At 47.8% G+C, this 20,250-nt stretch overlaps 1 protein-coding gene across 2 annotated transcripts in view; it reads right to left on the reverse strand.

The window, feature by feature from the left end:
* The window catches only part of TMEM273 (transmembrane protein 273), a 50,929-nt gene that overhangs the window by 13,818 nt on the left and 16,861 nt on the right, over positions 1–20,250 (reverse strand). For both annotated transcript variants that reach the window (XM_066243769.1, XM_066243770.1), the window contains exons 2-3: positions 1,333–1,386; positions 240–380 (exon numbers count right to left, since the gene is read on the reverse strand). In XM_066243769.1, the coding sequence (XP_066099866.1) occupies positions 240–380; positions 1,333–1,386 (195 nt within the window). The remainder of the gene's footprint in view (positions 1–239; positions 381–1,332; positions 1,387–20,250) is intronic.

The raw sequence follows: 20,250 nt of genomic DNA on the forward strand, positions 1-20,250 counted from the left end.
TTTATCTTTCCCACTTTTCTCCAGGAAACCTGATTCTCAGGAATATCAGAAGCAACTAAATAGAAAAGCAGAGAGACAGAGACAGGGGTGGCATGCAGGGGCTACTATATTTCCTTCAGCCCATGATTTTTTATTCTTTCTCTGGCAAATAGAGTGCCCTCAGTGCCTTGCACTGGGTGGCTGCCAGCACACATGCTTGTCAGGGATAGAGTTGAGGCTGACTGCCACCGTGTCCGTACCCTTGACTCCCGGGGTTGTGTTTCTCAGGTCTGAGGAGTCATTGTCAAACAGGTGCTTCTTGATCACGCAGACCTTCAGGGCCAGGAAACCAGCAGATATGGCGACACCCAGAGCCATCCCGATGAGCGCATACCTGATATCTGAAGTGCAAAGGAGATTCAAACCATGAGCTCCATGCATGGAGTTCCCCGCAGCCTGCAAAGGTCTTCCATGGCTCCCCTTCCATTCTGGATGAAGTTCAAGGTCGTATGTGTGGGCCTGAGAACTCTACACTCTGACCCCCTGAAGCCAACCTAATTCTCCACTCTCCTGATACCCCAGCATCTCTCCCTGGAACTCTGCCCTGTCTCTTCAGCTGCGGAAATCACCTCCAAGTGGCCAATTGTCCATTTCTCTGGCCTCTGACAGCCTTTTCTCGCTTATACTTTCCTTAATGCTTTTATCAGTTATGTGTTGACTGTGATGAGTGCTGAAGGCAAAGGACTGAGGCCTGGCTCCATCATCGGAAACCTGCAGCCAGCTGGGGGACACAAGGACCCATTCCCATGCCAGGTAACAGGGGTGGGCAAGGCTGGCATGGCTGTGGTGGCTTTCCTTGCCTCTCTAGGTGAGCTCTGAGAGGGAGAGGCGCTGAGACTGTGCAGGTGGGAGGGGGACGTGCGGGGCACAGAGCTCGGCAGAGCCTGCTGTCTAAGAGCAGGACTGCAGTGCTGGGCACGTGGGGTGCCGGGCTGCTCATCATGGAGGAGGGGTGAGGGGGCACAGAGCTCGGCGGAGCCCGCTGTCTAAGAGCGGGACTGCAGTGCTGGGCGCGTGGGGTGCCAGGCTGCTCATCATGGAGGAGGGGTGAAGGTGGCCCTGATGACTCCTGTTCCCTTTGAGGATTGGCTCTTGGGCAGGACAGCGTCCCTGGGATAAAGCTGTATTAGCCATTTGGGCAGGCCTAGAGGTGAGTGTTACCCTTCCTTATTCTGTGATGACTGGTCAGAAAACAATACCAGCAGCCCTCCCTCACCTGCCTAGCTAGGCCTTTTGGAGTGCCTGACTCTTGCCTCTCACCTCCCATGCAGAACAAGCTGGGCAGTGACCTACCAGTTTCGGCCTCAGCAGACTTGCCCGTTGCCAACACTTGAGCTCCTCCAACATCTGCAAAGAAGGAAAAGCCAGAGTCTGGTTAAAACAGAGCTACTGGCTGAGATCAGGCCAGGCAAGGAGGGCGAAATCCCAGTGCCCAATGACCCTCTCCCACAAGTCTGGGAAAACTTACCACCCTAGGGGCACAGACATGGGCTCCTGGTTGTCACAGAATTGTCTTGGAGCCTTGCTAGAATGTCAGAGCCCTCTTCAAACCCAGACCAGGAATGAGGTGCCCTCAAGTTCAATTAATCCAGCTCTTTGATTCAGTTTCCCTGACCCATACAGTGACCCCTGCCTGCTTCTCCCGCCTCCTCCATCACTCCCATAAACCCTTTTGTCCTTTTGTTCCAGGCAGAGGATATGGCTTCCTGTTCTCCACACAACCTGGGCATCTGCTGCCTCTGGGGCTGCTTCCCAGCCTCACCTTCCCCTTTTCTCCCTTCTCCTGGTCATGGTCCCATGTCACTTCCTCCACACCTAGCTTGTCTGCCTTTCTGTAGGCTCCATGACAGCCATGCTCACCCATCACACTGCCCACGTTGTTGATTCAACGGCTTATGTAACACAGGTTGTCAGACACCCTCCTGAGAGCTTCTCAATTATTAGCCCATTGACCGTGTCTTTTGGCTGGTTTCCCACTGAGCTGCACGTTGACCTAAGAGGCATCCTACCAGCAGCATTGACACAATGCCTGGCATAGAGAGGGTGATGATAAATATTTGCTGAATGAATGAATGAACAAATGAATGAATGAATGAATGAAACAGAGGACATTGCAGGAGTTTCTCACTCTTCTAGCCAGGGCTTGAACAGAAGACAGGAGACATGTGTCCTGGTCTGGAAGCTCACTTGCTTAGAGTGCCAAGGTCATGGGTTCAATCCCTGGCAAGGGCAAATACAAGAATCAACCAAGGAATGCATAAATAAGTGGAACAACAAATCATTATTTCTCTCTCTCTCTCTCTCTCTAAATGAATAAATAAAAAATTTTAAAATATTTTTTAAAAAGAAGCGACAGGAGACATGTCTCACAGCTGGGGCCGAGGTCCCTGCAGACAAACCTTAGAAGAGCAAAGGCAGAGCCGTTGGGCTTGGAGAGGAGGGCTCACATTAATCAGCCACTTACCCTGAGGCAGTCAGTGCAGCACTTACATGAATACATTTAGTACTTGTAGCAATAACTTGGGAGACAGGTACTATGATCATCATCCCTGATGAACAAGGAGCCAGAAGCACCGAGGACTTGAGGATGTGCTCAAGAGCCAGGAGCAGAAAGTGGCAGAACTTGGGTCTGAACCCCGGGGAGTCCCTGCAATCACAAGTCTCAGGGAACTAACCAACAGAATGACACCAACAGCCTCATGGCCAAGGGCTGGGAGGGCTTCAGCAGGGGGTGAGTGGACGGTGAGGCCCACCCCTGGTTCCCAGGCTCAAGCTTTCAGACTAAGGCAGAAGCAGAAAGTACCATAACCCTTGTTTCTCCTAAAAAGGAGCAGGTGACTTTGTTGGGAGGGACAAGATCCTCCCAAGCTCAGTTCCAAGAGAAGTCCTCCGCAGTCCTGACCTCCTGGAGGTTGAATGATGGCTGGGGCACTTGCTCATGAAACCAGCAAAGAGGTTCCATGCTCAGTACTGTCTGGGATGAGGTGTTGGGGTAACACTCCACAGAGGACTTCATTTTACATGCCTTTAGTGGGGATTGAACCATCGTAGTGGAGTTTAGGATCTGTCTAGTGGTTTTCCTTGGTCAGCAGATAAAGCTGGGGGACTCTGAAGTAAAAGCATGCAGCCTGTTCTACTCATAAGTCCACTGGGAAATTCAGCAACTCCTCTTCTCACCCAAGGATGCATGCCCCCACATGAGCCTGCCCACTCACACATCTACTACCATAGACTCCCGGACACAATACGACCCTGGTTTTGTAAGTTCTCTGTGTAATTAGTGTAATTCTGTACACTAGTCCTGCTATTCCAGGTAGGTGTAAAACCATTTCAAGGATGGGACAACACCTGGTATTTTCACATGGCCGAACTGGTTGACTTCACCCATGGCTGTGGCTGGGAGACAACGCCCAGACCCATGCCTACAAGTCAGGGTGATGTGCACTGCATGGCCCCAGCTCCTTTCCTGATGCTGGTATAAACTCGCTCTGCTTTCCATAAGCAGAAGGCAAGGCATCAGCACGGGGCCAGTGTCACTGAGAGAGGGCCTTCCCCTGGCCCCCACTCACGGACTTCTTACCATTGCTCTCCCACCATTGCTCTCCAAACAGAACAGGAAGCATGAAACTTCATATGAGCTTGAGATGAAGTATGAACAGAGGTAAGAAAGGGCACAGTCTAGATGAGTGAGACAGAGAGAGCTAGAGTCTAGAGAGAGACACACACATGAGAGAAACACAAGGACACATGCACACGTGGGGACACATGGGGGCTGTGCCTGAGGAGCACAGATGGCTGGCCAGAGAGCTATACAGAAGGAGAGAGGACAGAGAACGTCTAGTGTCAACAAGGACTTGGCTGCCCAGCACCCTTCCTCAACCTCACCACCAAGTAAGAGTTCTGGACACTCAGCTCCTGTCCCTCTCTGGCAGTGAGTGCGGGGCTGGGATTTAGTTTAGCCCATACTCTCCCTCCTCTCTCTCTCTCTCTCTCTCTCTCTCTCTCTCTCTCTCTCTCACACACACACACACACACACACACACACACACACACACACACACAAAAGGGACCCTTGGTCAGCACCCTCCATGCTCCATCTGTGTCCACCCCAAGCCCTGAGGCTGCCCCTCATTTCTGGCTTCAGATGAGCCCTCCAGGATCTCCTCCTTTCGGCCAGGGTCAGGGATGGAGTGCCCATGGGGCCAGAGCTCTGACAGCTGCAGGCAAATAAAACAGGGCGCAACGCTGAGCACTCCAAAGGGTCATCTCCCCTCCCAGGAATTCTGGCTTGCCTGCCAGTGGCCACTGGGTGGCAGCCTTTCTGCTACCCCTGCTGGAGGAGGGAAAGCCTCCCAACAGTGTCCCCCTGCACTCTGTGTCTCTCCTGAGTTCTATGGGCCCCTGGGTGAGGATCCATCCTGAGCACACTGGTGCACAGGCCCCACCCCTGCCTCTTGCCAAGGTCATGAGCTGGGGAGTCCCTCCTGAGCTGTAGAGCCCTGGCAAGCTCCAGGCGCTGATTTTCCCTGGCTCCCCACAGGAGCTGGAGGACGGGTGGCTGGAGCAGGCTGGCCTGCGGAGCATACCCAAAGCAGTCCATATTAGAGACACAGGAAGAAGCCAGAAACCACTGCACTTGGAATTCTCTGAGCTCTCTTGCAAACAGGAGGAAGGACTTTAGCATTCAGAAGACAGGTTCTCACACCCAGGGAAGAGTCCAGGGGAGCTCCGCAGGAACTACCTGTCTCAAAGTTGATCTCCCCAGGGCCGTGCAAGGACCTTGCTGGCCAATAGATCCATGAGGCAGTAGTAGGCACAGCACCAGCCAAATCTGACTTGACTGCTGGCACTCCCTGGAATATCCATGCTGAGCCAGGGCAGAAGGCAGGAGCAGAGGCCCTGAGCACTGTCCGTGCTGCTGCCTGGGGCAAAGAGCTGAGGGTTGTCTCTTGATGGGTCCGCTGGGGTGCCAGGCCTTGCCCGCAGTGTCTGTACATGCCCAGGTCAGGTCCAGCATCCACAAGCTCTCACTAAACACACCTGAGGCTATACCTGCCAGAGGCTGGCTCCTTTTTCTAAGGTGAGGTGTACAAAGGCACTGTAGCTCCCAATCTAGGGTCTCTGCTTCCTTCTCATATCCATGTGGGCATGCTGTTGCCAGATGGCCTGTTATTTAACCCCACCCCGCTTTGCCAAAATAGCTGGTTTCCAGCCCACTCTCTCCAGTCCCCCTGCCCCTAGTCCCACAGAGCACACCCGGCTCTCTGCCAGTGGTTTCCCACAGGGATGAGCCTCCGGAAGGAGACAGTGGCCCTGAGGCCAGCAGTTCTATGGGTCCAGACCCTCCACCCCAGATGGAGAGGGCAGGAGCGGAGGAAGGCAGCACGCAGGCCCTCTCAGGGGGAGTGAGCTGAGAGCAGTGTGGCCATGGCCATCTCAGGAGTCTGACCTGTGAGAGCCTGTACCTGACATTCAGACTCCATGCTGCACCCATCTGTTGGGCCCACTTTTGGTGAGGGCTGGTACTCTCCAGCACCCTTATTTGGGCAGAATCAGGCTGTGTGGTTCCAGCGTGGGCCATTGGTGTGTGGCACTCAGATGTCGTTCTATATGTATCTGAACTAAAAATAGAGAAAACTGCCCTAAGTGTTTGTCAACTGACATCCAGCCATTTTCATCTTGGAACTTGAATATTGGAAAACGACTTCTAACTTTAGATTCCGCAAATTCCAACATTCTCAGCTAGAAGAGTTTCGAATGTCTAGAAGAGGCGTCCCCATGTCCTAACAGAGTCCACACATAGGAGGGAAGTACCTGAAGAATGCTCTGGATGGCCCTGATGCCCCCAGGGAGCCAAGAGCCCCCCAAGACCCCCGCCCCTCATGAAGGAGCTCGCACAGTGACAGAGAAGACAAGAAGTACTCTGAAGAAAATATCAGTGTCATTGGTGATATCCAGTACCTCCTGTAAACCTGTCTCCGCCAGCTGAAGGAAGTCTGAGTGGGCATGTGGGGTGGACACTTGCCGTGTGGCTTGCCCACTTCCCTCAACCCTTGAGTTGCTGGCAGCCCCTGGGTTTTCCTTTGGTGAGTCACCTGCATGTGATTCCCTCAGGACTAACTCCAGGATGGACCTATGGCCAATACCTGATTAATTAGCATATGTCTTCTTCCTGTCAGCAGTAATTGGTCAAGGGGTAGGAGAAGCAACCCAAACCAGGTCAGTAAGACTCAACTCCAGGCCTTCAGGGAAAATATCGAGAAATAAGAGTGTATTCCAGAATTGGTCATAGTAGGGCTGAGGGAGGCCCACTGGGTGGGGCAAACCTGCTGAGACTGAAGACCCCCCAGAAGAGGGTCAGACTGAGACCAAATTCTAAAGATAAGTTCTGAGCCCCTGACTCCAACTGTGCCCAAAGCACCTCTTCTGGGCTTTCAGTCACCTCAGTAAGAAGACACCTTCTTTATCGTAAATCTTACCTTAATTGTGACCCTAAGAGTCCTGACGACTTTGGTGGCGGGTCCTTCATAGAGGTCATCATTGGAAATGAGGTTGGCGAGGCAGGAATAAGAGCAGAGTACCGACTGCTCACAGGAAGCTCGCGGCGCAGCCTCGAGTCAGCCCACTGGGGCCCGCAAGCTAAGTGCACGCTGTCCTCTGTCAGGCGATGCCTTCCTGACCCCACGGAAAGCTCTTACTGATCCCTGAAGACTGATCACAAAGCCACCTCCTCAAAAGTCCCCTTGCTCTCTGTTGGTCCAGGATCACCCCTGCCAGCTCATCATACATCTGTCTCTGCCCGTTGGCCCTGCCTCACAGCTTGTTTTGTGGCATAAGGACACACATCAGAGAGCCCAGGGTGAGCTGTTTCTCCCAGGGCAAGATGACATGGGAGACTTTTGGCATTTAACTTTCTCCTTCTGAGAGATGCAAAGAGAAGGTGGAAGGGAAAATTCTGAATTGACCGGGAAGTTACCCCAAAACTAGGGAGCATTAAACCAGAGTGGTTTGAAGTGATAAAATCCAGTTTCTATTACTGAGTGATAACAGGGCTCAGGAGGGAAATAAAGGTCAGCCACAGAGAAATGAATCCTGTTACAACATTGCTCTTGAAATTCTAAGAGGGGGGCACTCAAGGGATGCCCAGGAACCCGCGTGGAGCACAGGGAGCAGTCCCGGCCGCCACCACAGTGGATGCCTGTCTTCTCCCCCTGAGGCTGTGGGTCCCAACCGCTGCAGCCAGGATCGCACTGAGAGAGAGGGCTGGTGCGGGTGTGGCATGCAGAGCGAGAGTGGCGGGCCAGTGAGGCTTCATGCCGTAGAATCCGGAGCCTCACTTTTCTCAACTGAAAATAGAGATGTAAGACCCTGGCATGTAGAAAGAACTCACCGAGATAGTTCCTTGCTTTCTGACCATTTGTTCTGAGCCTCCCAGCAACCCAAGCTGACCTGAGGGGCCCCGGGGACAGACAAGGCCGGCTTCTCTAATTATGCTAGTTTGGATGTTATGGATGTTGACAGCCCAGTTTCTTCCTCAAGGTTGCCCTCTATGGGGCTCTTTGGTGCTGGTAATGAAGCCCATGAAGTCCAGATGTGGAATGCGGCTCCAGTCCTCTGCAGAGCAGGGCGCTGGAGCACTGCCAGGTGGCCTAACCCCTGCTCCCGGCGCTGCTGGGTCTGCCCTGGGGCTGGAGCCCTCCTATAACTCAGCTGTGATCTGCAGAATCCTCAGGTTCCCTGTTCACAAGCCTAGAAACCCCCTGGACTTGCTCTTCTTCCATAGCTTCTTCTAGTCTCATCAAGGAGACTGCTGCCAAACCTGAAGTGGCCGGGACACCCGCTCCGACTGTGGTGCTCCTGTCTTCCTCTGAGAGCGCCTGGACTCGGGCAGTTCAACAGCTGCCAGAGCTGCGTGGCTTCAAGCAATGGAGGCAAAGCTGGGATGCTCCAAGGGGGACATGGGGGTCTGGGGACACATCTTTGGTGGCCGTGGATGCCCATCCAGGGCCAGAGAGCAGGCTGACTCAGCGGAGTGCTCCCTGCCCACACCCAGCTCACCACCACCTGGCTGGCCAGTGTGGCCCTGATACCCAGAAGATGGGCAATGGGAAAGGAAGACCATGCATGGGGCCCCTGTTAACACAGGGAAGTACACAGCCATTACTCACCCAGGGGGAACGAGCCCAGTCTGAGGGAGTCAGAGAAGGCCACCTGGAATGTGATTTAAATTAAAACTAAGAGAACAAGTATCGTCTGGTGAAGACAGTGGGGAGGTGGTGAGGAGGGGTCAGGCAGAAGAAGAGGCACCAGCACAGGCCAGGAGGCAGAGGAAGCACAGGGCCTGGGAATGAAGGAGGCCGCTCAGTGGGCCAGAGCAGCTCGAGGTCACGCGTGAACTGAGGCTCTCGCGGATTCTCAGAGAAAGGAGTAACTGCCAGCCAGGATATAGCCACCCTGGGAAGGGATTAGACACAGGAAGTTATAGAAGGCCACCAAGACAATGGAGAAGCTGATCGAGGCTATGAAATGCAAGTGAACGTGCCTCCAGCTTCCAGAAATAGCATCGTAATTAAGCGGAAAACAATAATGGTAGGTGACCAGATGGTATCAAAACTTGTGCCTACTCTGTTTTTCCTGGGCATTTTTTGCTAATTAATTTTTAAAGACTCACACACTGGAATTAAAATACTCAGCTATAGAAGCCAAAATGATCAACACTTTTCCAAGCTATGTGGAGGGGTTGGAGGCAGGGAGCCGGCTTCAGCCCAAGGGAGAACCAGGGTACTCCAGACCTGGGAGCATTCCCAAAAGAGGAGTGGGCAGAGTGTTCCAGGTCCAAGCTGGCTAGGAGATAGTGACATGCAAATGCTGTCACACTGGCAGAAAAGCTCAACATGCCCTCCTGGCCAAGGAGCTGCTGGAAATTCAAGGGAACCAGAGGTGGCAGAAGCCAGGGGAGCCTGATACTACCCTGGTAGGGTAGATGGCAGTGTTCAGGGAACACTGGGCCAGCAGACCCACAGCCAGAACACTAAGCTAACCCTACTCCCTGATAGAGGGGTTTGTTCTATCTTGGAATATCTCAGTGGAGGCATGAAACCTTCCTATGAACCCACTGTGGATGGGAAGAAATGAGACTTGGAATCAGAACATCTGAGTTCCCATTCTGCTACTGTCCAGGAAGACATGACATAGCTCCCAGCTCCATGGCCTCTCTGCAGTATAGCTGACCACAAGAAGTCTGCCCAGCCACACACACAGTGTGGCTGTGGGATCCCCTATAGGTGTATGGGTGCAGATGGATGTATCCTTCACAAGCACTCAGACACCTGCTTGGGTGGGGTCCTCAGGTTTCCACAGGTCATGGGAGATGTGGCTAGCAGAGCATACCAGAAGGCAGCTCTAGGAGATGGTCCGATCAGAAAGAAGAAGACCTTGCCACAAAGGCTCAGGCCTCTGATGTTAGGACAAGTCACAGAACCAAGAAGATGCCCCCACGAGACTGCATGACTCCTGGTGGGGGACAGCACACTCACACAACATTGGGGATTAAGACCAGAGAAGTCCTGTTTTTGAGAGTTAGGCTTTGCAGAGAGAGCAGAGCACTGGGAGCAGTGCAGAATAGTTCATTAATACTGTGAAGTGTGGCAGGTGGAGAATGCACTGCATAACCGCTAAGTGGTGGGCTATTACTATTCATGAAACATTTATACTGTGCTCTTCAGCCTCTGGGAAACTTTGTTCTGGAGTCCCTGGGGATGAGGCAGAAGAAGCATGTGCCCAGAGGCCAAGGCTCTGAGAACACAGCTGGCAGGACCCACAGGGAATAGGCATGACGCTGCCTAGGAAGTGGCACACCAGAGCCCTGGGTCTTGGCAACAGAGGGCTATCTGTCTTCATCTACCAGGAGAGAGGTTCACTGGGTCCTCCTACAGCCAGGGTCTGGGCCTGGCAATCCCACTGCAGTTATCTTCCCTAAGTCAGCTTATGACATTGGCAAAGCCCAAGGAATCCACATGTCTGAATATTTAAAAATTGTAACTCAGGCCACACGCTGGGCCCAGCTCATTTCCCCCTACAGAGCTCTGCTATCCACTCCCCTGGGGTCAGATCCCAGGGAGAAGCTTACCTAGCTGGGCCTCCCAGAATGACTGGGCCCTGCCAGATTGGGAACAGGGCCTGACCCAGACTCCCTGCAGGTCCTCCTACCCCAAAACTGCTTACCTGGAAATTGGGCATGACTGGGAATGCTTGCAGGTCAGGGGAATAAAAGCTCTTTGTCCCTCACTTTCTGGTTCACAAGGTCCTGATGGCTGCTGGTCTCCCCTCCAGGATGCACCACACTCACTTTCAGCTGCTTGGTGCGCACAAGTCCCTTTCCCTCATATCTGTGTGCTGATCCAGTTCCTGAACTTCCTAAAGAGTTGTTAACAAGACCAATCAGAAGCAAAGTCTTTGTGTTTGTGTATGTGTGATATGGGGGCCTTTTAAGGCAAGGCAGGGGTTGGCGCAGGGCTAGGTAGGGGCTCTCTTCCGGAGACCAGAACCCTCCTTTCACCAGGAAGCCCCAGAAGATAATTTGCCCTCTCACAGTCACACACTTGAATTGAGGGCTCTGGGTTTGAACATGGGTCAGCCTGGCTCTGCAGAAGTACGTCTTGCCAGCACGCAGGGAGACAGTAGCTTTAATATGACTGAAGTTTCATGTGTCGTGTGTGGCTCAGCTGAAGCTTAGGAGGGTCTGTGTTCTTCATATCCCAAAGTCACCTCAGGGATCCTCTCTGAATGTCTCCAGAGCCTTCCCTGGGTCACTTTAGCTGCCCTGTCCCACATAGTCTTCTGTGGGGCTAGAATGGACCAGTCAAAAACTGCAACAGCCTGGCCTGTGGTGGTGCAGTGGATAAAGCATCAACTTGGAATGAATGCTGAGGTTGCTGGTTCGAAACGCTGATCAAGCCATGTATGAGAAACAACTACCAGTTGATACTTCCTGTACCCCCCCCAATTCCCACATTTCTCTTTCACTCCTCTCTCTAAAATCAATCTATATAATCTTTTTAAAAATAAATAAAAATAACAATGTGACAGATGCTGCATTTCAGCTACACCTTGGCTCTCGGGACACAGGCTGTGTCTGGTGGGGGAATGGAATGAGCCACGTCAAATAACATGGACCCTGCTGGCATGGCGGTGGATGAACTCAGCCCGTCTGCTCTTGCCTAGAAAGCCTCCCTGCAGCTGGGGGCTCCTCCACCAGGGCTGTGTAAATGCCCTGCAGGGTAAGACCAGTTCTCTCCACACGGCTCACCAAGCTCTCCTTTGCCAGCTCAGCCTCATCTAACATTACCCTCCACTTCGTGCTGCCTTCACCCCATCCTTCCTGCCCCAACCCGATCTATTCCCACAGACTAGCCTCTGGGAGCTGAGCTTCCCCTTCATGCACTAAGCCACCCACAAGCAACTGCCAGTTCCTGGGCATGGCTGAGTGGGCGCCTGGTGAAACCAGGTTCCTGCCCTGACAGAGGCAATGCTACAGGGGGCAAGGGTGTGGGGGTGGACAAAATGCCAGATGAACACACATGCAAACAGACAGATACGCTACTCAAACTGTGAGGAGCATGTGACAGTGCAGCTCAGGGCCCAGGGAAGGGGCAGGGCACAGCCCACACAAGGGAGGTGACATAAGGAGGCTTTGAACCTGAGTAGAAACTTGATGGATGGAGAAAAGAAACACTGGGGCAGACAGTGTAACAGAGCTGGGGGTGCCCTGTGGACACAGTAAACACTTTGGTCTGTCCTGGCAGGTAAAGGATTACAACTAGGCAGAGGCATAATTAATTCACTCTCAACAAAACGTCTCTTCCAGGAAGTCCTCCCAGATATTCTAGTTGAGAATAAGGGACCCTTCTTCTGTTTCTCTCTGTTTCCTTTATCTCAGCACTTAATACCACATTGTAACTGTCCTGGTAGACTGTCAACTCTTTTAGGTTGGGGGCTTAACTCACTTATCTCTGTATACCAGCAACACCTAGTGAAAATCAACAATTGTTTAATGTACAAAAAAGCCCCTGTGTTCAGGTGTCCTGATCCTCTGGGATGACCCATGGCTCCAGGTCCTTTGCCTCATCTCCTTGCCAGCATGGCCTGAAGGTTTGGTGCAGGCTCACACAGGTTCCTGGGTGGGCACAGTCGAGTTCAGGCAGAATTCCCCAGCTGCTCATTTGTCTCATTCAGACAAGCAGGAGCCTAGTTCATCAGAGATCTATCAGCAGGCTACTTCATGGAACCAAATTTAATAAAAGGAGAAGTTCAAGTAATTCTGTGGATAAATGAGGGTCTGGGTGGGTCAGAGACGCTACAGTGACTTTGCAGAGGAAGCACATGCCAGCCAGGTCAGCTCTGTCTTCTCAGCTTCTCTGCAGTGGCTGCATCCCAGGAACGAGGACCCCAGGGGCCTCCTGGCAGGCACTCTGCCAGGGTCACACCTCCTGCCTTCATATCATGAGGCATTCCCCCTGCCCCACTTCAGGAGCTTCTAGGATCAGGTATGTGTGTCTAAGAGAAGTTAGGGAGCTCAAAGCCCTCCTCAAAGTACACTCTCCCAAATCACCCACCCCCTAGCCTCTTAACAGTTCATTCTGGGGAAAGATTAGAACCAGCTTACTTTTCTCTGTCCTTCTCACTATGTATAGCTAAAATCCCTAGATATTATTTTAAAAACCAACACAAAAAGATCCTGAAAGATGGAGAGAGAAGGCAAACTGACTGAGCAGCTTGGGATCCCTGCTGGGAACAACAGTATCTTGTGGTCGGTGTGTGGCTTAGTAGTTGGTGCCTGTCATAGCTCATAAAAATGAGTCAATAAAGTAGACTTTTATTCTCCTCTATGATTTCTAAATTAGGTGTGATAGCTGAAGTTGAAAATGATACTATGTCTGATATAGTTCTCAATATATCTAGAAGAGATATTTAAGAGCATAAAGGGATATAGAGGCACAATTTTCACATTTCACTTGAACTATTAAAATGTTGACACCAGTAGACTGTGATATGTTATGTGTACATAATGTGATCTAACAACTGCTAAGAAAGCTATGAGAAGCAATACACTAAAAAACACTACAGACAAATCAAAATGGAATTCTAAAAATAGTTCCAGTGTTGTACAAGATGGTAGAGAAAAAGAATCATTGAAAAAACAACAAACAAAAATGAAAAATATAAATTGGCAGACTGAAAAATCTATCATATGGATGACTACATTAAACATAAATTACCTAAATTTGCCAATTAAAAAACAGATTTTCAAAGTGAGTTTAAATAATGACTGGGCCCTGACCAGTCTGCTCAGTGGTAGAGCATCAGCCAGGCATGTGGATGTCCCAGGTTTGATTCTCAGCCAGGGCACACAGGAGAAACCCCCATCTGCTTCTCCACCCTCCCCTTCTCCTTTCTCTCTGTCTCTCTCTTCCCCTCAGGCAGCCAAGGCTCCATTGAGGCAAAGTTGGCCTGGGTGTTGAGGATGGCTCCATGACCTCTGCCTCAGGTACTAGGATGGCTTCAGCCTCAATGAAGCAACACCCCAGATGGGCAGAGCATCATTCCCCAGTGGGCTTGCCAGGTGAATCACAGTTGGGCACATGCGGGAGTTGGTCTACCTCCCTCCAGCTTCTCATTTTTGAAAAATACAAAAAAAAAATTTAAATTAAAAATAAATAAATAAATAAATAATGACTAGACTATATGCTGTTTACAGGAAACCCATTTCAAATAGAATACAGGTTGAAAGAAAAATGCAGAAAAAAGAAATGACACATAGATGTTATTTTTTTAAAGAAGTGGCTATATTAATATCAAAAAAATTTCAGAACAAATAAAATTATCAGAGCTAGTGACATTACATTACAAAATGGTAAATCTATCCATGGAAGAGACATAGAAACCTTAAATGTCTATATATCAAACAACAGCAACAAAATATGTAAAGCAAAAACTGAAAAGAAAAATAGACAAAAGTGCAATTACAGTTTTAGAATGTAACAATCTTCTCTCAATAATTAATAGAACAATTACTGACAGAAAGTCAGTAATGATATTTTTAAAATTCAACCATACTATCAAGGAACAGGATCTAATACTAGCAGAATGCACATTCTCTTTAAGCACACAAATAAGACATATCAAGATAGACTATACTTGAGTCAAACCACAACAAATGTAAAAAATTTAAATTATGTGAAGGTAGGACCTGAAGATGGCAGCGGAGTAGGCAGACGCACAGACTCCCAGCTCACACCACTGAACTGGATTATAAACTAATTTATGAAAAATCAGCATGAAAAACCAAATCTGGACTATAAGAACAGCTTTCAAAAATCAAGGAGCAAAGAAGAAGCCACAACAAACCTGGTAGGGAATGCCTGAATCTCCCCTACTTACAGGAATGGGGGGGGTGAGGCTGGGCTCTCACTCCAAGGAAAAGAGCAGTAAATACTGCTCACAGCCACTTGCCTGGTGACCAGGGAATGAGGTGTGTTGAAGGGGCCCGCTTGTTTTTCAAAAAGAAAGGAGAGAGAGAGAGATGGATGGAGCAATACAGGTGATGACATGAAAAGCTGACTCATTCAGTGCTGGAGGCAGCTATAACTGGGGGAGGGGCTGATCCTTCCACAAAGCAAAATACAAAAGTACTTCCAGGTAACAGAGATACAGACATCTCTCCAGCTCCAATCAGTGCAAGAAGACATAGCTGAAAACAAAAAGTGGGGAGGAAAGGCAGTAACTCAGGTCTCCATGGCGATCTGAGATACACCTCCCCCTACTGAAGCTGAGAAAGCAACCTGCCCCCATAAAGATTAACTGGCAGAAGAGGACTTCAGAGCCTCAGGTCACACCCACCTCATACCTGGATACAGTTTCAAATAAGCCCCCTGCTGAGATCAGCAAACAAGACAATCACCTTTAAAAAAAAAAAACAAATCAAGACTGCAAAGCGGCCCAAATCCAAAAATGGATTATAAATAATAGCTGATGCCAACCTAAGAAGACCTAGAAAAACACGAGTGAAAACTGAAGGCAGACAACACCAAACCTAAACTCAACCAGCTCTACAAAGAAAACACCCAAACACACAATGAGAAGACAAAGAAGTGCAATCCAAATGAAACCACAAGAGAGACCTTCAGGAGATGAACTGAATGATATGAAAATAATCAAACTTCCAGATGCGGAGTTTAAAATAATGATTGTAAGGATGCTTAGGGATCTTAGGACAATATTGGATGGTCATCACAAACACCTAAATAAAGAAATAGCAAGTATAAAAAATGATATTGAAATATTAAAAAAGAATCAGTCAGAGATGACAAATACAATATCAGAAATGAAGACCACAATGGAAGGAATTAAAAACAGAATGGATAGAGTTGAAGATCAAATCAGCGAGTTAAAGGACAACTGGAATGAAGGCATGAAAGCAGGGAAGAAGAAGAAAAGAGATTCAAAAAGTCTGAGGAAACTCTTAGAGAGCTCTGTGACAACATAAAGAGAAATAATATCTGCATCATAGGGGTTCCTGAAGAAGAAGAGAAAGAACAAGGGATAGAGGCTATGTTTAATCATATCATAGCTGAAAACTTCCTTAAATTAATGCAGGAGAAACTCTTACAAATTCAAGAAGCACAGAGAACTCCACTAAAAAGAAACCTACACCAAGACACATCATAATTAAAATACCAAAGCTAAGTGATAAAGAAAAAATATTAAAAGCTGCTAGAGAAAAAAAGACTATCACCTACAAAGGAGCCCCCATAAGGAAGACATCAGACTTCTCAACAGAAACACTTGAAGCCAGAAGGAAATGGCAAGACATATTCAAAGTAATGCAGAACAAGAACCTACAACCAAGACTACTTTATCCAGCAAGACTATCATTTAAAATTGAAGGAGAAATAAAAAGCTTCCCAGACAAAAAAAAAATCAAGGAATTCATTACAATCAAACCAATGCTGCAGGAAATGTTAAGGGACATGGTGTAAACAGATCAAAGTGGGAAAAGAATATAGCAAAAGATGAATGCAGCTTTAAAGAATAAAATGGCAAATAAACAACTACATATCAATAATAACCTTAAATGTAAATGGATTAAAAGATCCAATCAAAAGACATAGGGTAGCTGCATGGATAAGAAAACAGGACCCATACATATGCTATCTACAAGAGACACACCCTAAAACAAAAGATGCACATAGACTGAAGGTAAAATGATGGAAAAAAACATTTCATGCAAATGGAAATGAAAAAAAAGCTGGGGTAGCAATACTTATATCAGACAAAATGGACTTTAAAACAAAGGCTATAGTAAGAGATAAAGAAGGCCACTGAATAATGATAAAGGGAGCAATCCAACAGGAAGATATAACCATTATAAATATCTACGCACCTAATATAGGTGCACCTAAATATATAAAGCAGACTTTGATGGATATAAAGAGTAAGATCAACAGCAACACTATAAAGTAGGGGATTTCAATGGCCCATTAACATCACTAGATAGATCCTCAAGAAAGAAAATTAACAAAGAAACAGCAGACTTAAAGGACACACTAGATCAACTAGATTTAATAGATATCTTCAGAACCTTTCACCCTAAAGCAGCAGAATATACATTCTGTTCAAGTGCTCATGGTACATTCTTTAGGATAGACCACATGTTAGGGCACAAAAGTGGTCTCTACAAATTTAAGAAGATTGAAATCATAGTAAGCACTTTCTCTGATCACAATGGCATGAAACTAGAAATCAACCACAACAGAAAAGCTCAAAAATTCTCAAACATATGGAAACTAAATAGCATGTTATTAAATAACAAAAGGATTAAGAATGAGATCAAAGAAGAAATAAAATAATTCCTAGAAACGAATGACAATGAGCATACAACAACTCAAAATTTATGGGACACAGCAAAAGCAGTACTAAGAGGGAAGTTCATAGCACTACAGGCACACTTTATGAAGCTAGAAAAAGCTCAAATAAACAACTTAACCATGCATCTAAAAGAAATAGAAAAAGAACAGCAGTAAAGCCTAAATGTAGTAGAAGGAAGGAAATAATAAAGATCAGAGCAGAAATAAATGACATAGAGACTAAAGAAACAATACAGAGGATCAATGAAACTAGGAGCTGGTTTTTTGAAAAAGTAAACAAGATTGATGAACCTTTAACTAAACCCACCAAGAAAAAGAGAGAGAGGACTCAAATAAATAAAATTAGAAATGAGAGAGGAGAAATAACAACTGACACAACAGAAATACAAAGGATTGTAAGAAAATACTATGAAGAACTGTATGCCAAAAAACTAGACAACCTAGATAAAAGGGACAAATTCCTTGAAACATACAATCTTCCAAAAATCAATCTGGAAGAATCAGAAAACCTAACAGACCGATTACACCAAATGAGATCAAAACAGTTATCTAAAAACTCCCAACAGAGAGACAAGATGGCGCTGGATTAGGCGGACGTACCAGCATCTACCTCCCAGAACCAAAGTGGATTACAAACTAATTTTATGAACTATCATCTGGAAAAACCAACTTTGGACTAAACTAAGAGGACTCTTCAACCACGAAACACTGAAGAAGCCACACCGAGACTGGTAGGAAAAGCAGAAACACGGAAATGCGGAGAGGGCTGCCCAGCTCCTCGGAGCAAATGGCATCAGGGAGAGACTCGCGTGGCGGGAAGTGAGTTTAGCAGAGGGGAAAGGGTCCTGAGCACCAGGAACAAAGCCCCAGCCTGCAGCCCCAGATCCCAGAAGAGGCATAAGGACAGTATTTAGCTGGAAACAAGTCAGGATACTGTTTGTGAGAGAGTCTGATTTCTCAGACCCAGGATCCTTCTTAAAGGGACCGTGCAGAACATCTCTCTCAAAAACAATCACCTGGGGCTCCTGGGGATGGGGGGAGAGAGGAGAGGACCACAGTAACAGGAAGAGAGTGTAATGTAGGAGGCATAGGGAGAAACATTTTGGGAGATAGCCACCCTAACCCTTGGGACGAGTCACTCCCCAAAGCTGAAGTAAATATTTCCCCCGGAAACAGCAATACCAGCAAAGGGAAGCAGGAGAGCAGCCAAATAAGCTCCCCTGCAGCATTCAGAGCAGAGTCGCATAGAAGGAGGGAGCTTTCGGGTCTACAGTAGTGAGTCTTAGGGTCCGAGCTGCAACACCCCCACCCAGGCGGCTGAGGGCGCACCGGAGAGCGGGCGGCAGCGGGAGACAAAAGCGCAGTTCTGCTGGCAGGGGCGGAAGCCGGCTGGCCACCAGTGGGCTCAGGTGTGAGCTCAATCTTGCCCAGCTAGGGAGAAGGGGGCTTGCAAAAGCAGCCAAGCTCAGCTGCTGGCAGCCTGTAATCCAGCCTCTGGGAGAAGGGCGGGAAACCCAGAGAGAGTAGCAACCAGCCCCGGAGCAAGGGCAGAGGAGCACATGCCTGCCCTGCCCATGCAACCCAGGCTTGCGGTCTGACTTGGTAGGCAGCTCCTCCCGCGGGGGTGGAGCCAAAAGCCCAGAAGAGGCGGAGTTCCGCTACGAGCTGAGCTTGGGCACGCAGCCCTGCCTGGCGGTAGAGCCAAGGCTAGCAGCTGTTCCTTGATTGGGATCATCCTGCAAAGGCAGGGCAAAAGCTCAGAAACAGGCGGAGACCCGCAGCTGAGCAAAGGTGCTCACCAGTGCCCTCAGGACTGAGCATAACGTCACACACGGGGGCAAGGCAAAGGCCAAGACCACCAACCCTTGTGCACCCGAGCACGTGATCACAGCCACTCTCGTGAAGAGAAAATGCGGAGGCAGAGAAATACAACACAAATAAACCAAGAGAAATCCCCAGAAAAGGGCCTAAGGGAATCAGATATAACCAAATTACCAGATGCAGAGTTTAAAATAACGATTGTTAGGATGCTCAAAGATATTAGAACCACCATAGATGGCCATTACAAAAACCAAAATAAAGAGATAACAAATATAAAAAAGGACATTGAAATAATAAAAAAGAATCAGACAGAAATGACAAATACAATATCTGAAATAAAGAATACAATGGAAGGAATTAAAAGCAGGATGGATGAAGCAGAGAACCGAATCAGTGAGTTAGAGGACACAATAAATAAAGGCACGGAAGCAGAGCAGAAAAAAAAAAGAGACTCAAAAAGTCTGAGGAAACTCTAAGAGAGCTCTGTGACAACATGAAGAGAAATAACATCCGCATCATAGGGGTTCCTAAAGAAGAAGAGAAAGAACAAGGGATAGAGACTTTGTTCAAACATATAATAGTGGAAAACTTCCCCCAATTAAGGCAGGAAAACATTTCACATGTTCAGGAAGCACAGAGAACTCCATTAAGGAGAAACCCAAAGAAACCAACACCAAGACACATCATAATTAAATTACCAAAGCTAAATGATAAAGAGAAAATATTAAAAGCTGCTAGAGAAAAAAGACTATCACCTACAAAGGAGCCCCCATAAGGATGACTTCTGACTTCTCAACAGAAACACTTGAGGCCAGAAGGGAATGGCAAGAAATATTCAAAGTAATGCAGAACAAGAACCTACAACCAAGACTACTTTATCCACCAAGGCTATCATTTAAAATTGAAGGAGAAATAAAAAGCTTTACAGACAAAAAAAAAACTCAAGGATTTCACTGGAACAAAACCAAGGCTGCAAGAAATGCTAAGGGCCTGTTGTAAACAGATCAAAGGAAAAAAAGAATATAGCAAAAGAGAAAAACAGTTTTAAAGAAAAAAAATGGAAATAAACAATTACATATCAGTAATAACCTTAAATGTTAATAGATTAAATGATCCGATCAAGAGACATAGGGTAGCTGCATAGATAAGAAAACAGGACCCATACATATGCTGTCTACAAGAGACACACCTTAAATCAAAAGATGCACACAGACTGAAGATAAAAGGATGGAAAAAAATATTTCACGCAAATGGAAATGAAAAAAAAGCTGGGGTAGCAATACTTATATCAGACAAAAATGGACTTTAGAACAAAGACCATAGTTAGAGATAAAGAAGGTCACTATATAATGATAAAGGGAGCAATCCAAAAGGAAGATATAACCATTATAAATATCTATGCACCTAATATAGGAGCACCTAAATATATAAAGCAGACTTTGATAGACTTAAAGGGCGAGATCAA

The sequence above is a fragment of the Saccopteryx bilineata genome, chromosome 9 (genome assembly GCF_036850765.1).
Source record: "Saccopteryx bilineata isolate mSacBil1 chromosome 9, mSacBil1_pri_phased_curated, whole genome shotgun sequence".
NCBI lineage: Eukaryota > Metazoa > Chordata > Mammalia > Chiroptera > Emballonuridae > Saccopteryx > Saccopteryx bilineata.